Source organism: Myripristis murdjan, chromosome 1 (genome assembly GCF_902150065.1).
Source record: "Myripristis murdjan chromosome 1, fMyrMur1.1, whole genome shotgun sequence".
Lineage (NCBI taxonomy): Eukaryota > Metazoa > Chordata > Actinopteri > Holocentriformes > Holocentridae > Myripristis > Myripristis murdjan.
In genome coordinates this window covers 18,739,449-18,754,323 of record NC_043980.1, presented here as the reverse complement: position 1 = coordinate 18,754,323, position 14,875 = coordinate 18,739,449, and the positions used below count along the sequence as shown (strand labels likewise).

Genomic DNA, 14,875 nt, shown 5'->3' with positions numbered 1-14,875 from the left:
TAATAATAATAATTATATAATATTTAATTGTTTTAATTTATTTGTATTTTTATATTTTACTATTGTAATCTAGGACTACTGCTCATGTCCTATGTATGTGAAGCACTTTTTTTAAAGGTGCTATAGAAATAATGATTTTTTTACTGTTCAGATCACTCAACATTGCTGTTGAGGTTTGTAATGAATTAATCTACGCTTTCTTGTCACAATCCAAAACCCCCAACTCCTGAATGAAAACAAAACAAAAAAAAACTTTGTAAAATACCTGTTAAAAAATACATTAGTCTTTTTGCATGACTTGCAGTGTTCTTTAATTCAAATTATTTATATTCCAATTATGAAAAATACATTTACAACTCAGTCAATCAATGATTACAGTTTTTCTCAATTGCTTACATGCCATAACTGGGCCTATTGACTAAACATCCAAAACCATACCACCATCTTCCAAAAGACAGCCTGATTTCCAAAAATGATAAATACTATTTCCCTATTTTCAAATATGTTCGAGGTTTGTTTTACTTTTTGTGAAAAACTCGCACTGGTAATCAATACCATCAGGTCAAGTGTGTTAACTGGATCCCAGTTAACACACAAGTCTCCAGGTGTAAATCATGAGTCAAAACTGTTCACACACCTATCCAAATTCCGGGATTTCCTTCATGGTCTGTGGGATCCTGTATTTCGACTAGGTATGGTTGAAGTCAACACAGCCAGAAAAGCCAAGTTACAATGTCGTCTGGGACAGTCAGTTTCCACCGACCGTTCCACTAACAACTGAAGATTCAAAAACGTCTGTCTCCTACATTCTCCATTCCTAAACTCTATACAGGAGTGTTGGTTTTGAGTGGAAAGTTTGGTTTTGACATCGCACGTTGAAGTTTGTGAAAATGGGTGTGCAGTTTTTCATTTTTATGTTGAGTTTTGCGAAGTGCAGCAAAATTTCAAGAAATGTGTCTTAGTAATCAGGAAAGACTGTAGACAAAAATGCTACCATGTGGCGAATACAACAAAACATAAGTGCAATATAACAACCAAAAGAAGTGCATATAATATATAATAAATAATTCACAAATATATGTTTGCTATGATATCAGACACTACATGAACAATATTATAAATTAGGATACATTAACGTTGTTGCAAAATATATTACATTTGCTAGGCAGTGCTTGAATGGATTTATAAATGGTAGTGTTACATGTGCTAAAGAAACGGATTTATTGTTATACCCAATTCTTACACTGAATTTTTTCGGTGATATTGATTACATCTGACTGTCCATTTCTGATCATTTTAATTGTTTATCCATTCTTAGAGAAGGCATTGCCGGTCTGTTACAAAGAAAGCAAGAGGAATTAGCAGTAAAGTGAGCACATTCAGAGGTCTGGTTGATGCCATTGCTCTGCTGGTGGTGGTCAATGTTGCAGCGGAAGTTGTCGTTGGTGATGCTGTTGTATCCACAGCTATGGTGGTTGCTGTTGTTGTTGTTGTTGTTGTATCCACAGCTGTGGTTGTTGCAGTTGTTGGTGTGGCAGTTGTTGAATTTGATGTTGTATTTGCTGTGGTATAACAGTTATAAAAGTACATGAAAAAAGCTGTAGTTAGTTTGTGGTAATTTAAAAAGCTATTGCAAGCATGTTAATACAACTGAAAATGAGATGCTGCATGGTACACTAACACTAACCTGTTCTGATAGTGTTTGGGATGACATCAAGGAACACCTTTGATTCATTGATTGCCTTTTCAAGAGACACCACTGCATGAGAGGCTGTAGGAACCACTGTCTCATTCTTGAAGATCAAATTGGTTTCCACTACAACTGAACCGGGCCTAATGAGAGAAAGGACATTCAGCTGGCAACATTTTGGGAGCAATCATGAATCATCACTCAAGCAAAAATAAAATGTGTTTTAAGTATTACTTACCGAAAACCTTTAATACTACATCTCAGGAAAGTCTCTGGATACACAATTTGGTACCCTTTGTTACACTAAAGAAAGAGGAAAAAAAGATTGTTGAGTATAAATGTCCTCTACAATACAGTAATATGCATTATTGAGGCAAATATACACTACATTTAAATGATCAAAAAAGACATGTTAATAAATGAGTGACATATTACCTCTGCTGTAACATTGTTAGCCAGGTCTTTGTATTGTTGAGACTGTGGATTGTTGTATTGTGGGATGAAAGGACGGTCTAGATCCAACAGCAGAATTAGGAAGCCCTCACCACTTTGTGGGGGACCACTCGCTTCCGTAGTTGTGGCACTGGTTGTGGTTATCTGTGTATTCGATGTAGTTGTAACAGAAGCTGTATTAGAAGCCACAGTTGTCAAAACACTGGCTGTGGATGCTTCTGTTGTTGCTGGTGAAATCTGGAAGTGGATAAATAGTGCAAAGTATAGAAGGTCCGCGGATTTCTGCGAGATCACAAGCCGTTTTGTCCCTAAGAGAAATAAAGATGGCCGTACAGACGTTTCAAGTCACCGTTTTGACGCGAAGACGCACGGTGAACATGCGGATGTAGCAAAATGTATTTTCACCACACTCCATTTGTGGTTTGTTTCTCCTGAAAAACATTCAGTGGATGCACTAGACACAACTCATTGCTATGTAGCTGAGCTCCAAAATATCCAGTGAAGAATTCAATTATGTCTTAGGTCAAGATTTTGCTTTGAGCAGCAAAATGTAGCCTGCAATCATAATGAACAGGACAATTGCAGGCCCCCTCAATGTGCTCTGAACAGTGTTTAACTGAACTAAAAATGTTTTACCTGCTCATTGTTAAAGCGGTAAGCTACAGAGCAGAAGCAAATGTACTCATGCTCCATGCTATTGTGTGTGTCATTGGAAATAATTCTTTGCAAAGACCCTCATCAATGTGGAGATGCACCTTCATACTGCACCAGCATGCACAAATACTAGACTAGACTAGACTTAAGAAGCAATATGTCTCCTTAAGAAGCAATGTGCCTCAAAAGGAATGCTTTATGCTTTTGTTTTGAAACTTCGAAACAAAACAAACACGTTTTGTTTTGAAGTTTTTTTTTTCCTCGAAACATTACTGGTTATATGCTAATGAGTATGCATTATGATGAAAGTTAAGATAACCTGAGGAAAACATATTCATATTTTTTAATATTTCTTATAATAAGAGTGTGCAAGTGTGTGTGTGTGCGTGTGCATGCATTAAATAGTGTTTTTCAAGTCGATTTAATTGACTGAATAAATTGTGTAAACTAATCATGCACTGGTAATAATAGCATTGATGGTAAAATTAAAATATTAATTTTTTGAAAATTATAACAAGAAACTAGGTGCAAGAAATTCAAAGACACATTTAATATTTTTTCTACTTTCACTACAAATGCAGTTATTCATATATGACCTGTTGTCCAATATAATTTTCAGATATGGATTACCATTTTTAATAATGTTTAATTTGGACAATAGAAGATGTGATAGATGTGTGACTATAACAAAGTTGGAAGTCCAGCTCTGCGATATTAAAATTATTATTAAGCATGTCAATGAAATATATCACCTAGTCAAAGGTATTTATAATTGCCACATTACTAATAACAAGATTAATGATGAAAGAACTGGAGGAGTTTATACAAAAATGTGCTAAAAAATAAAAAAGTTACTTACCATTGCTGCTGTTGTCGTTGTTGGGGCTACCGTTGTGGTTGTGAGAGCTGCTGAAATAGTTGTGGGAACTGCTGTTGTAGTTGTTGGTACTGCTGATGTTGTGGTTGTTGGAGCTGCTGTTGTTGTTGTGGGAGCGGCAGTGGTAGTACTGGGGGCAGCAGTTGTAGTTGTTGGTGCTGCTGTCGTGGTTGTTGGAGCCTCTGTTGTAGTGGCGGGAGCTGCTGTTGATGTTGTTGGTGCTACTGTTGTGGTTGTTGGTGCCACCGTTGTGGTTGTTGGTGCCGCTGTTGTGGTTGTTGGCACTGCAATGGTGGTTGTTGGAGCTGCTGTTGTGGTTGTTGGAGCCGCTGTTGTAGTGGTGGGAGCTGCAGTTGTGGTTGTGGGTGCTGCAGTTGTAGTGGTGGGAGCTGCAGTTGTTGTTGTGGGTGCAGCAGTTGTAGTTGTGGGCGCAGCAGTTGTGGTTGTGGGGGCTGCTGTTGTGGTTGTGGGAGCGACTGTGGTGGTTGTTGGTGGCACTGTTGTGGTTGTTGGAGCCGCTGTTGTGGTTGTGAGAGCTGCAGTTGTAGTTGTGGGGGCAGCAGTTGTGGTTGTGGGAGTAGCTGTGGTGGTAGTTGGTGCTGATGTTGTGGTTGTTGGAGCTGTTGTTGTGGTTGTGGGAGCGGCTGTAGTGGTTGTTGGTACCGCTGTTGTGGTTGTTGGAGCTACTGTTGTTGTTGTGGGAGCAGAAGTGGTAGTTGTGGGGACAGCAGTTGTGGTTGTGGGGACTGCTGTTGTGGTTGTGGGAGCAGAAGTGGTAGTTGTGGGGGCAGCAGTTGTGGTAGTGGGAGCTGCTGTTGTTGTAGGAGCTGCAGTGGTAGTTGTGGGGGGAGTAGTTGTGGTTGTGGGAGGTATTGTTGTGGTTGCTGGAGCCGCTGTTGTAGTGGTGGGAGCTGCAGTTGTTGTTGGAGCTGAAGTTGTAGTAGTGGGAGCTGCAGTTGTGGTTGTGGGTGCTGCAGTTGTAGTGGTGGGAGCTGCAGTTGTTGTTGTGGGGGCAGCAGTTGTAGTTGTTGGTGCAGCTGTTGTGGTTGTTGGAGCTGCTGTTGTTGTTGTGGGAGCAGAAGTGGTAGTTGTGGGGGCAGCAGTTGTGGTTGTGGGGGCTGCTGTTGTGGTTGTGGGAGCAACTGTGGTGGTTGTTGGTGCCGCTGTTGTGGTTGTTGGAGCCGCTGTTGTGGTTGTGAGAGTTGCAGTTGTAGTGGTGGGAGCTGCAGTTGTGGTTGTGGGGGCAGCAGTTGTTGTTGTGGGGGCAGCAGTTGTTGTGGGGGCAGCAGTTGTTGTGGGGGCAGCAGTTGGAGTTGTTGGTGCAGCTGTTGTGGTTGTGGGAGCGGCTGTTGTGGTTGTTGGTGCCGCTGTTGTGGTTGTTGGTGCCGCTGTTGTGGTTGTTGGTGCTGCTGTTGTGGTTGTTGGAGCTACTGTTGTTGTTGTTGGAGTTGCTGTTGTTGTGGTGGGAGCGGCACTTGTCGTTGTTGGTGTAGCTGTTGTTGTTGTTGGAGCTGCTGTTGTGGTAGTGGGAGCTGCTGTTGTTGTTGTGGGAGCAGAAGTGGTAGTTGTGGGCGCAGCAGTTGTGGTTGTGGGGGCTGCTGTTGTGGTTGTGGGAACGACTGTGGAGGTTGTTGGTGCCACTGTTGTGGTTGTTGGAGCCGCTGTTGTGGTTGTGAGAGTTGCAGTTGTAGTGGTGGGAGCTGCAGTTGTGGTTGTAGGTGCTGCAGTTGTAGTGGTGGGAGCTGCAGTTGTTGTTGGAGCTGCAGTTGTAGTAGTGGGAGCTGCAGTTGTGGTTGTGGGTGCTGCAGTTGTAGTGGTGGGAGCTGCAGTTGTTGTTGTGGGTGCAGAAGTGGTAGTTGTGGGGGCAGCAGTTGTGGTTGTGGGGGCTGCTGTTGTGGTTGTGGGAACGACTGTGGAGGTTGTTGGTGCCACTGTTGTGGTTGTTGGAGCCGCTGTTGTGGTTGTGAGAGCTGCAGTTGTAGTGGTGGGAGCTGCAGTTGTGGTTGTAGGTGCTGCAGTTGTAGTGGTGGGAGCTGCAGTTGTTGTTGTGGGGGCAGCAGTTGTAGTTGTTGGTGCAGCTGTTGTGGTTGTTGGAGCTGCTGTTGTTGTTGTGGGAGCAGAAGTGGTAGTTGTGGGGGCAGCAGTTGTGGTTGTGGGGGCTGCTGTTGTGGTTGTGGGAGCAACTGTGGTGGTTGTTGGTGCCGCTGTTGTGGTTGTTGGAGCCGCTGTTGTGGTTGTGAGAGTTGCAGTTGTAGTGGTGGGAGCTGCAGTTATGGTTGTAGGTGCTGCAGTTGTAGTGGTGGGAGATGCAGTTGTTGTTGTGGGGGCAGCAGTTGTTGTTGTGGGGGCAGCAGTTGTAGTTGTTGGTGCAGCTGTTGTGGTTGTTGGAGCTGCTGTTGTTGTTGTGGGAGCAGAAGTGGTAGTTGTGGGGGCAGCAGTTGTGGTTGTGGGAGCGGCTGTTGTGGTTGTTGGTGCCGCTGTTGTGGTTGTTGGTGCTGCTGTTGTGGTTGTTGGAGCTACTGTTGTTGTTGTTGGAGTTGCTGTTGTTGTGGTGGGAGCGGCACTTGTCGTTGTTGGTGTAGCTGTTGTTGTTGTTGGAGCTGCTGTTGTGGTAGTGGGAGCTGCTGTTGTTGTTGTGGGAGCAGAAGTGGTAGTTGTGGGCGCAGCAGTTGTGGTTGTGGGGGCTGCTGTTGTGGTTGTGGGAGCAACTGTTGTGGTTGTTGGTGCCACTGTTGTGGTTGTTGGAGCCGCTGTTGTGGTTGTGGGAGCTGCAGTTGTGGTTGTGAGAGCTGCAGTTGTAGTGGTGGGAGCTGCAGTTGTGCTTGTAGGTGCTGTAGTTGTAGTGGTGGGAGCTGCAGTTGTTGTTGTGGGGCCAGCAGTTGTAGTTGTTTGTGCAGCTGTTGTGGTTGTTGGAGCTGCTGTTGTTGTTGTGGGAGCAGAAGTGGTAGTTGTGGGGGCAGCAGTTGTTGTTGTGGGGGCAGCAGTTGTTGTGGGGGCAGCAGTTGGAGTTGTTGGTGCAGCTGTTGTGGTTGTTGGAGCTGCTGTTGTTGTTGTGGGAGCAGAAGTGGTAGTTGTGGGGGCAGCAGTTGTGGTTGTGGGAGCGGCTGTTGTGGTTGTGGGAGCGGCTGTTGTGGTTGTTGGTGCCGCTGTTGTGGTTGTTGGTGCTGCTGTTGTGGTTGTTGGAGCTACTGTTGTTGTTGTTGGAGTTGCTGTTGTTGTGGTGGGAGCGGCACTTGTCGTTGTTGGTGCAGCTGTTGTTGTTGTTGGGGCTGCTGTTGTTGTTGTGGGAGCAGAAGTGGTAGTTGTGGGGGCAGCAGTTGTGGTTGTGGGAGCTGCAGTTGTGGTTGTGGGTGCTGCAGTTGTGGTTGTTGGAGCTGCTGTTGTTGTTGTGGGAGCAGAAGTGGTAGTTGTAGGGGCAGCAGTTGTGGTTGTGGGGGCTGCTGTTGTGGTTGTGGGAGCTGCAGTTGTAGTTGTGGGGGCAGCAGTTGTGGTTGTGGGAGTAGCTGTTGTGGTTGTGGGAGCGGCTGTAGTGGTTGTTGGTACTGCTGTTGTGGTTGTTGGAGCAGCTGTTGTTGTTGTTGGAGTTGCTGTTGTGGTTGTTGGTGCCGCTGTTGTGGTTGTTGGTGCTGCTGTAGTGGTTGTTGGAGCTACTGTTGTTGTTGTTGGAGTTGCTGTTGTTGTGGTGGGAGCGGCACTTGTTGTTGTTGGTGCAGCTGTTGTTGTTGTTGGAGCTGCTGTTGTGGTAGTGGGAGCTGCTGTTGTTGTTGTAGGAGCTGCAGTGGTAGTTGTGGGGGCAGTAGTTGTGGTTGTGGGAGGTATTGTTGTGGTTGCTGGAGCTGCTGTTGTTGTTGTGGGAGCAGAAGTGGTAGTTGTGGGGGCAGCAGTTGTGGTTGTGGGAGCGGCTGTTGTGGTTGTTGGTGCCGCTGTTGTGGTTGTTGGTGCTGCTGTAGTGGTTGTTGGAGCTACTGTTGTTGTTGTTGGAGTTGCTGTTGTTGTGGTGGGAGCGGCACTTGTTGTTGTTGGTGCAGCTGTTGTTGTTGTTGGAGCTGCTGTTGTGGTAGTGGGAGCTGTTGTTGTTGTTGTAGGAGCTGCAGTGGTAGTTGTGGGGGCAGTAGTTGTGGTTGTGGGAGGTATTGTTGTGGTTGTTGGAGCCGCTGTTGTAGTGGTGGGTGCTGCAGTTGTGGTTGTGGGTGCTGCAGTTGTAGTGGTGGGAGCTGCAGTTGTGGTTGTGGGTGCTGCAGTTGTGGTTGTTGGAGCTGCTGTTGTTGTTGTGGGAGCAGAAGTGGTAGTTGTAGGGGCAGCAGTTGTGGTTGTGGGGGCTGCTGTTGTGGTTGTGGGAGCTGCAGTTGTAGTTGTGGGGGCAGCAGTTGTGGTTGTGGGAGTAGCTGTTGTGGTTGTGGGAGCGGCTGTAGTGGTTGTTGGTACTGCTGTTGTGGTTGTTGGAGCTTCTGTTGTTGTTGTTGGAGTTGCTGTTGTGGTTGTTGGTGCCGCTGTTGTGGTTGTTGGTGCTGCTGTAGTGGTTGTTGGAGCTACTGTTGTTGTTGTTGGAGTTGCTGTTGTTGTGGTGGGAGCGGCACTTGTTGTTGTTGGTGCAGCTGTTGTTGTTGTTGGAGCTGCTGTTGTGGTAGTGGGAGCTGCTGTTGTTGTTGTAGGAGCTGCAGTGGTAGTTGTGGGGGCAGTAGTTGTGGTTGTGGGAGGTATTGTTGTGGTTGCTGGAGCTGCTGTTGTTGTTGTGGGAGCAGAAGTGGTAGTTGTGGGGGCAGCAGTTGTGGTTGTGGGAGCGGCTGTTGTGGTTGTTGGTGCCGCTGTTGTGGTTGTTGGTGCTGCTGTAGTCGTTGTTGTAGCTGCAGGAGTGGTTGTGGGAGTGGCTGTTGTGGTTGTGAGAGCTGCAGTTGTAGTTGTGGGGGCAGCAGTTGTGGTTGTGGGAGTGGCTGTGGTGGTAGTTGGTGCTGATGTTGTGGTTGTTGGAGCGGCTGTAGTGGTTGTTGGTACCGTTGTTGTGGTTGTTGGAGCTACTGTTGTTGTTGTGGGAGCAGAAGTGGTAGTTGTGGGGACAGCAGCTGTGGTTGTGGGGGCAGCAGTTGTGGTTGTGGGAGCGGCTGTTGTGGTTGTTGGTGCCGCTGTTGTGGTTGTTGGTGCTGCTGTAGTGGTTGTTGGAGCTACTGTTGTTGTTGTTGGAGTTGCTGTTGTTGTGGTGGGAGCGGCACTTGTTGTTGTTGGTGCAGCTGTTGTGGTAGTGGGAGCTGCTGTTGTGGTAGTGGGAGCTGCTGTTGTTGTTGTAGGAGCTGCAGTGGTAGTTGTGGGGGCAGTAGTTGTGGTTGTGGGAGGTATTGTTGTGGTTGCTGGAGCCGCTGTTGTAGTGGTGGGTGCTGCAGTTGTGGTTGTGGGTGCTGCAGTTGTAGTGGTGGGAGCTGCAGTTGTGGTTGTGGGTGCTGCAGTTGTGGTTGTTGGAGCTGCTGTTGTTGTTGTGGGAGCAGAAGTGGTAGTTGTAGGGGCAGCAGTTGTGGTTGTGGGGGCCGCTGTTGTGGTTGTGGGAGCTGCAGTTGTAGTTGTGGGGGCAGCAGTTGTGGTTGTGGGAGTAGCTGTTGTGGTTGTGGGAGCGGCTGTAGTGGTTGTTGGTACTGCTGTTGTGGTTGTTGGAGCTTCTGTTGTTGTTGTTGGAGTTGCTGTTGTCGTGGTGGGAGCGGCACTTGTCGTTGTTGGTGCATTTGTTGTTGTTGGAGCTGCTGTTGTTGTTGTGGGAGCAGAAGTCGTAGTTGTGGGGGCAACAGTTGTGGTTGTGGGAGCGGCTGTTGTGGTTGTTGGTGCAACTGTTGTGGTTGTTGGAGCTGCTGTTGTGGTAGTGGGAGCTGCTGTTGTTGTTGTAGGACCTGCAGTGGTAGTTGAGGGGGCAGTAGTTGTGGTTGTGGGAGGTATTGTTGTGGTTGTGGGTGCTGCAGTTGTCGTGGTGGGAGCTGCAGTTGTTGTTGTGGGGGCAGCAGTTGTGGTTGTGGGGGTGATTGTGGTGGTTGTCGGTACTGCTGTGGTGGTTGTTGGAGCTGCTGTTGTTGTTGTGGAAGCTGCAGTGACAGTTGTGGGGGCAGCAGTTGTGGTTGTTGGTTCTGCTGTTGTGGTTGTTGGAGCTGCTGTTGTGGTGGTCGCTGCAGTTGTTGTTGTTGGAGCTGCAGTTGTAGTGGTGGGAGCTGCAGTTGTGGTTGTGGGAGCCGCTGCAGTGGTTGTTGGTCCCACTGTTGTTGTTGTTGGAGCTTCTGATGTTGTTGTTGGTGCTGCTGATGTGGTTGTTGGTGCCATTGTTGTTGTTGTTGGTGCTGATGTTGTGGTTGTTGGTGCTTCTGTTGTGGTTGTTGGTACCACTGTTGTGGTTGTTAGAGCTGCTGTTGTAGTGGTAGGAACTGCAGTTGTAGTTGTGGGGGCAGCAGTTGTGGTTGTGGGAGCCGCTGTTGTGGTTGTTGGTCCTGCTGTTGTGGTTGTTTGTGCTGCTGTGGTGGTTGTGGGAGCTGCTGTTGTTGTTGGAGCCGCTGTTGTCGTGGTGGGATCTGCAGTCGTTGTTGTTGGAGCTGCTGTTGTAGTGGTCGGAGCTGCAGTTGTAGTTGTGGACGCAGCATTTGTAGTTGTTGGAGCCACCGTGGTTGTCGTGGGAGCCGCTGTTGTAGTTGTGGCGGCAGCAGTTGTGGTCGTGGGTGCTGTTGTTGTGGTTGTTGGTGCTGCTGTGGTTGTTGTGGCTCCTGCAGTTGTAGTTGTGGGGGACGCAGTTGTGGTTGGTGTTGCTGCTGTCGTGGATGTCGTGGATGCACTCACCATTACCAGTGAAATCAGAACTGTTTAAAAAAAAAAAAAAAAATCAGTTTCATCCAAAAAAAAAAAAAAAAAAAAAAAAAAAAAAAAATTACGATCATTTTTCATTTCCTTGTTGATCATAACTTCCTCGGTTAAGACACCATCTCTAAAATGTCACTCTTCAGTTCTTATAGTTTGAAAAATGGTTACAATATCTTTATTACATTTTCATGTTTTGTTTCAACATTTCTTGGAGGAGCGTGGGTGGATTTTTCTGTTACATGTCTTCATTCCAGGCCTATACACTGATTAATGTTTCTCCTAATTATTATTCCTCCGGTGTGTCCCATTTCATTTAATAGGGCTGAAAATAGTTTTTGTTTTACTAATTATCAATCATTTTTTACATGGACCAAGGGCCATGCTGTATTTAACCATGGAACCTGGACTCTGGAGTCACCTTACTGAATCCAAACCTTGAAGGCTGGTTTGGAGACAAATGTGGGTGTTAGTTATATTTTAATTACCAATAGTATACTAACAGCTGAGAAGCTAATCACAGCATTATCAAGGTTTATCCCTATTCTTCTCCATCCCTTCCTGAACCTACAACAGAAATACATAGGTTTTCATCACTTACACATAGCACAGAGAAGTGTGGTTCTCTGTCTGTTCATACCCATCGCCATCTCCGAGCTACCTGTGAGATAGAAAATGTTAAGCCTCTGAACACATGAAAACTGTATCCTTAATGCATTTCATTTGTCAGTGTTAATTATGCTTTCATTATTGTACATGCATGAGTAAAATATAAATTTTAAATCAGAATCATGTTAAAACGACACACCAGTTTATATTGATGCGTTATTTTAGCTTTTTGCAGTTATATGTGCAGGCTAGGCACTAAAGAAATGTCTGTTATAATGTCCTACTGTAATGTTTATTCATAAGTCACAGAGATACTCTCTAAGATAAACTCTGTTAAACTCAACTCTAAATTACATAGAATATACCTAAATGACTGCCGTCAGTATCCAGTAATCTTTAGTTGATATAAAATATTGCAAATAGCAATGAGACTAACTCAAACAAAGTTTTCAGTAAGCCAAAGAAGTTGTGCTGAGTTGACTGTACTGATTTTGCAGGGTAGAGCTGTGGCTTGTGGACAGGTGGCCACATCAGTAGGAACCAGTAAATATTTTATATGCACAGATTCATAAGAGGGAATTACACCATAGTTTGCAGGAAATTACACTGTAAATCACGAGCTGAGGTGTTACCAAGATTTTGAATTAATGCATAGAAATGTAGAGTAGTCCTACATCTCCCCAGCCAAGGCAACCTTTTTTCCATCATTAGAGGTCAGGCTTCACAGAGAAAGGGGTTTGGATGTAGTTACTCTTTAAAAAAGGTATAATCAGTTATAATGTTTCCACATTGTTTGATTTCTACTGCTCGAGGTTTTTACCCTATTGGAAGGGTTTTTCATCGCCCGTCATTATACGAATCTGTTGTGTCTCTGTAAAACGCCTTGATTTAACTTTTGATATGATTTGATGTGATACAAATAAATTGAAAATAAAATAATAAATACTGAGAACAAAAAAACCTTACTAAAGGTCATCATATTACAGGATAGTGAGGCATCAGGATGCACAGGCCTTTGATTACTGATTTTGAATTCATCCTTTCGCAATGAAAAGACAAATAACAAGTGATGAGCACATACTGTATATCATACTGTATATCTGTTTAAATGTATTTGCTATACATTTCTGGAACAACAGAAAGGAGAAGAGGGCAAAAGAGAAATCGGCCAGAAAAAATCAGGAGGGACAGAGTCATGAGCAGCACAGTGTATTATATAATTTCTTTCTTAAATTATTTTATAGGTCTATACAGACTCCTGTTTACTGTGCTTCTTAATTTACACTTATGTATGTCCATGTTTAAGATTTATGCATTTTGTTGTCGAAAGCTTTACAAACTGTTCCCAAAGTGTACTACCACTCAAACGTAGTTATGTAACTACCTCTGATATGAGCCTATTTGTCATTGATGTCCTAACAATTCCTCTGGTTAGCAGCCAATTGGGAGGTTAATACAGCATTTCAGTTGGCTGTAGATAAAATTTAATAAAATTTCATAAAATTTTAAAAAGCTATAACAGTTCAGTGTGGAACTGTTACTGTTTTGCTCCTTATAGACATGGAGTCATCAGTTCATGCTGTTCATTAGACTAGACTGTTAGTCTGATAGTTCATTTAACTAGTCTGGTAGTCTAAAAACAAATGTAATAATATTAAACATATCATCATTAAGCACTGCAGATGACAGTTGAGATTAATCAAGATAATCAAGAACTGTAAGTTGTGCCACAATATCATGTTCTCTGTTATTTCTGGATACTGTAAGGTTGGAATAAAATAAATAAATAAATAACATATCTATATATCTATATATATATATCTATATATAGATATATATCTATATATATATATATACTGTCCCCATTACAATATTAAGAAAGAAATTATATAATTGGTTCATATTTAAATTTTGCATGCCAAAATTACTCACCTTAAATTCCTGATTGAAATGCAATAAATCGCCTTTAATCAATGTTATGTTTCACCAGTTGCTGCAGCCTTTTGTTATTTCCTCTCTCCTCAGTAGTGGTGCAAATACAAAGGTGAATCAAAAAGTGCACTGCTGCACTTCACTGTATGTTCAGTGGCTTTTTTATGCCATCTATGTTCTTAAACCTCTGTTAATATAAGAACCCTCCCCAACATTCCTCTACTATTGTGCCTCCAAGTCATGCTTTGTTATTACATTTGCATTGCAAAGGATGAATTTCACTGTAGCTTGACTCGTATTTCCAGTTGTACCAGAAGTTACATATTTCATGCACAATTTCTACGTAGGTAAACGTCACTGCATACAAATAACTCAATATTGGCAATGTGTGTTGAAGATCCAGTTCCTCCTGTGGTGTAATTACGACTAGTCAGGTAGATATGAGAATTCATATCGTACTAAACTTTTTTCTCTGGTTAGTGGCTATAATACTTGTCTTCTCAGGCAACTGACCACTGACACAGATGGATTCAGGAATCAGAGCATACCTGCCTCTTTAACTATGACACCACTTGTACTTGAAATAAGCAATATTTTGTGCAATACAAATCTGTAATGATTATCAGACCACAAATTTCTTGATATTTGTCTGTTCACATTACATGTTTACATTTATATGTTATGTTTTGACGGCAGGCCCACCAAAAAGGTTAATTTATAATTCTGTCAAAATACCGCCGTACCTATACCGTAGGTTTCTGTGTCTCCGCTGTAGCCCACAGGTGCTGCTACCATAGCTTACGTACACTTCTTCAATAATGTAACTGTGCATAGGTTGACCCAAGACTGCAAGACTGGCAAGATCGCCAATTGGTCCATTTGACTGTTTTGTCCACTGAGACAACATGACACCGGTTGTCCAACTGGCTTGAGCTGAGGTCTGTAATTGATGTCGCCAATTCATCCCCATATTATTCAGACTGCAAGATGTCAGTAAATTCATGGTAAGAAATATACCAAAACATTGCTGAGGACATCACTTTGGATATCACTTTGTCTGAGAGTGAACTCTCTGTCTCAGGTCATAATGTAAACATATTTGCTTCTGTTTTTATTTGTGCTTCATTACCATTGAATTAAAATCTTAACACTGCTGGCAAGTGTTTCAGCGGTCAGCTCAGTGTGCCCACAGATTCTCTAACGCAGAACTAAAAATACTAGGGTTGTGCAACTCACCCACTGAAATGGATTTATTGCCCATCTTGATACATGATCACTGGTACAATGCACCTTCCTTTTAAATCACCTACAATACAATTCAATTCAGCCTGTCACTACATGATATAATGCAGTGCAATATGATGCAATGCAACAGTGTGACTCTTTATATTTTGATTCTACTTTTTGTTAGTTTGTTTTGGCTTCCCTCAAGAGATTAGTTTAATTTGATTTGGTTTTATTTAATATTGTCATTTTTTTGGCCTACAATATTCTTTCTTCTTCCTTTTGTTCAATTTAGTCACTTGAATGCTCAGTTGACAGATTTTACTGCCACACGTAGTTTCAATGTAGCTTCATCCCTCTATTTCATTAAATATGTCAGAGATAAATCAATTTATTTGGCTGTATTAGTTTTAGCTGTGAACTTTTTCATAGGTGCATATTAACAGTTTCCATAAATGTATTTATAAGAGCAGTTAAGTAAGCCTCTAGGACATCAGCACTGTACGCACTATTCCAATCAACATTTCTAATGTCCTCCATGAAGTGATCTTTAACAAATCTTTTGTATGACTGTCTATATACAACTTTGGCTCTTGCTTTAGGAATTTTAGCCTTTCTGT

At 43.6% G+C, this 14,875-nt stretch overlaps 2 protein-coding genes and 1 long non-coding RNA gene across 3 annotated transcripts; all 3 read right to left on the bottom strand.

Moving 5' to 3' along the window:
• Positions 1-2,234: 2,234 nt before the first annotated feature.
• LOC115379435 (GATA zinc finger domain-containing protein 14-like) lies at positions 2,235-3,927 on the bottom strand (the record flags this gene model as incomplete). Its single annotated transcript, XM_030080144.1, has 2 exons — positions 2,235-2,380; positions 3,657-3,927. Coding segments are annotated over 2 exons (330 nt in total), but the record flags the coding sequence as incomplete, so codon positions are not given.
• A 2,235-nt stretch (positions 3,928-6,162) lies between these two features.
• Positions 6,163-7,561, bottom strand: LOC115361977 (bromodomain-containing protein DDB_G0280777-like; the record flags this gene model as incomplete). The annotated part of the gene is made up of 3 exons (XM_030055720.1): positions 6,163-6,403; positions 6,977-7,111; positions 7,370-7,561. Coding segments are annotated over 3 exons (540 nt in total), but the record flags the coding sequence as incomplete, so codon positions are not given.
• Positions 7,562-10,414: 2,853 nt separating this feature from the next.
• On the bottom strand, positions 10,415-13,151 carry LOC115379509 (uncharacterized). Its single transcript, XR_003930255.1, has 3 exons — positions 13,032-13,151; positions 11,092-11,151; positions 10,415-10,492 (listed from the first exon to the last, which is right to left on the bottom strand). It is a non-coding gene; the product is annotated as an uncharacterized LOC115379509 (long non-coding RNA).
• Between the last annotated feature and the right edge of the window lie 1,724 nt (positions 13,152-14,875).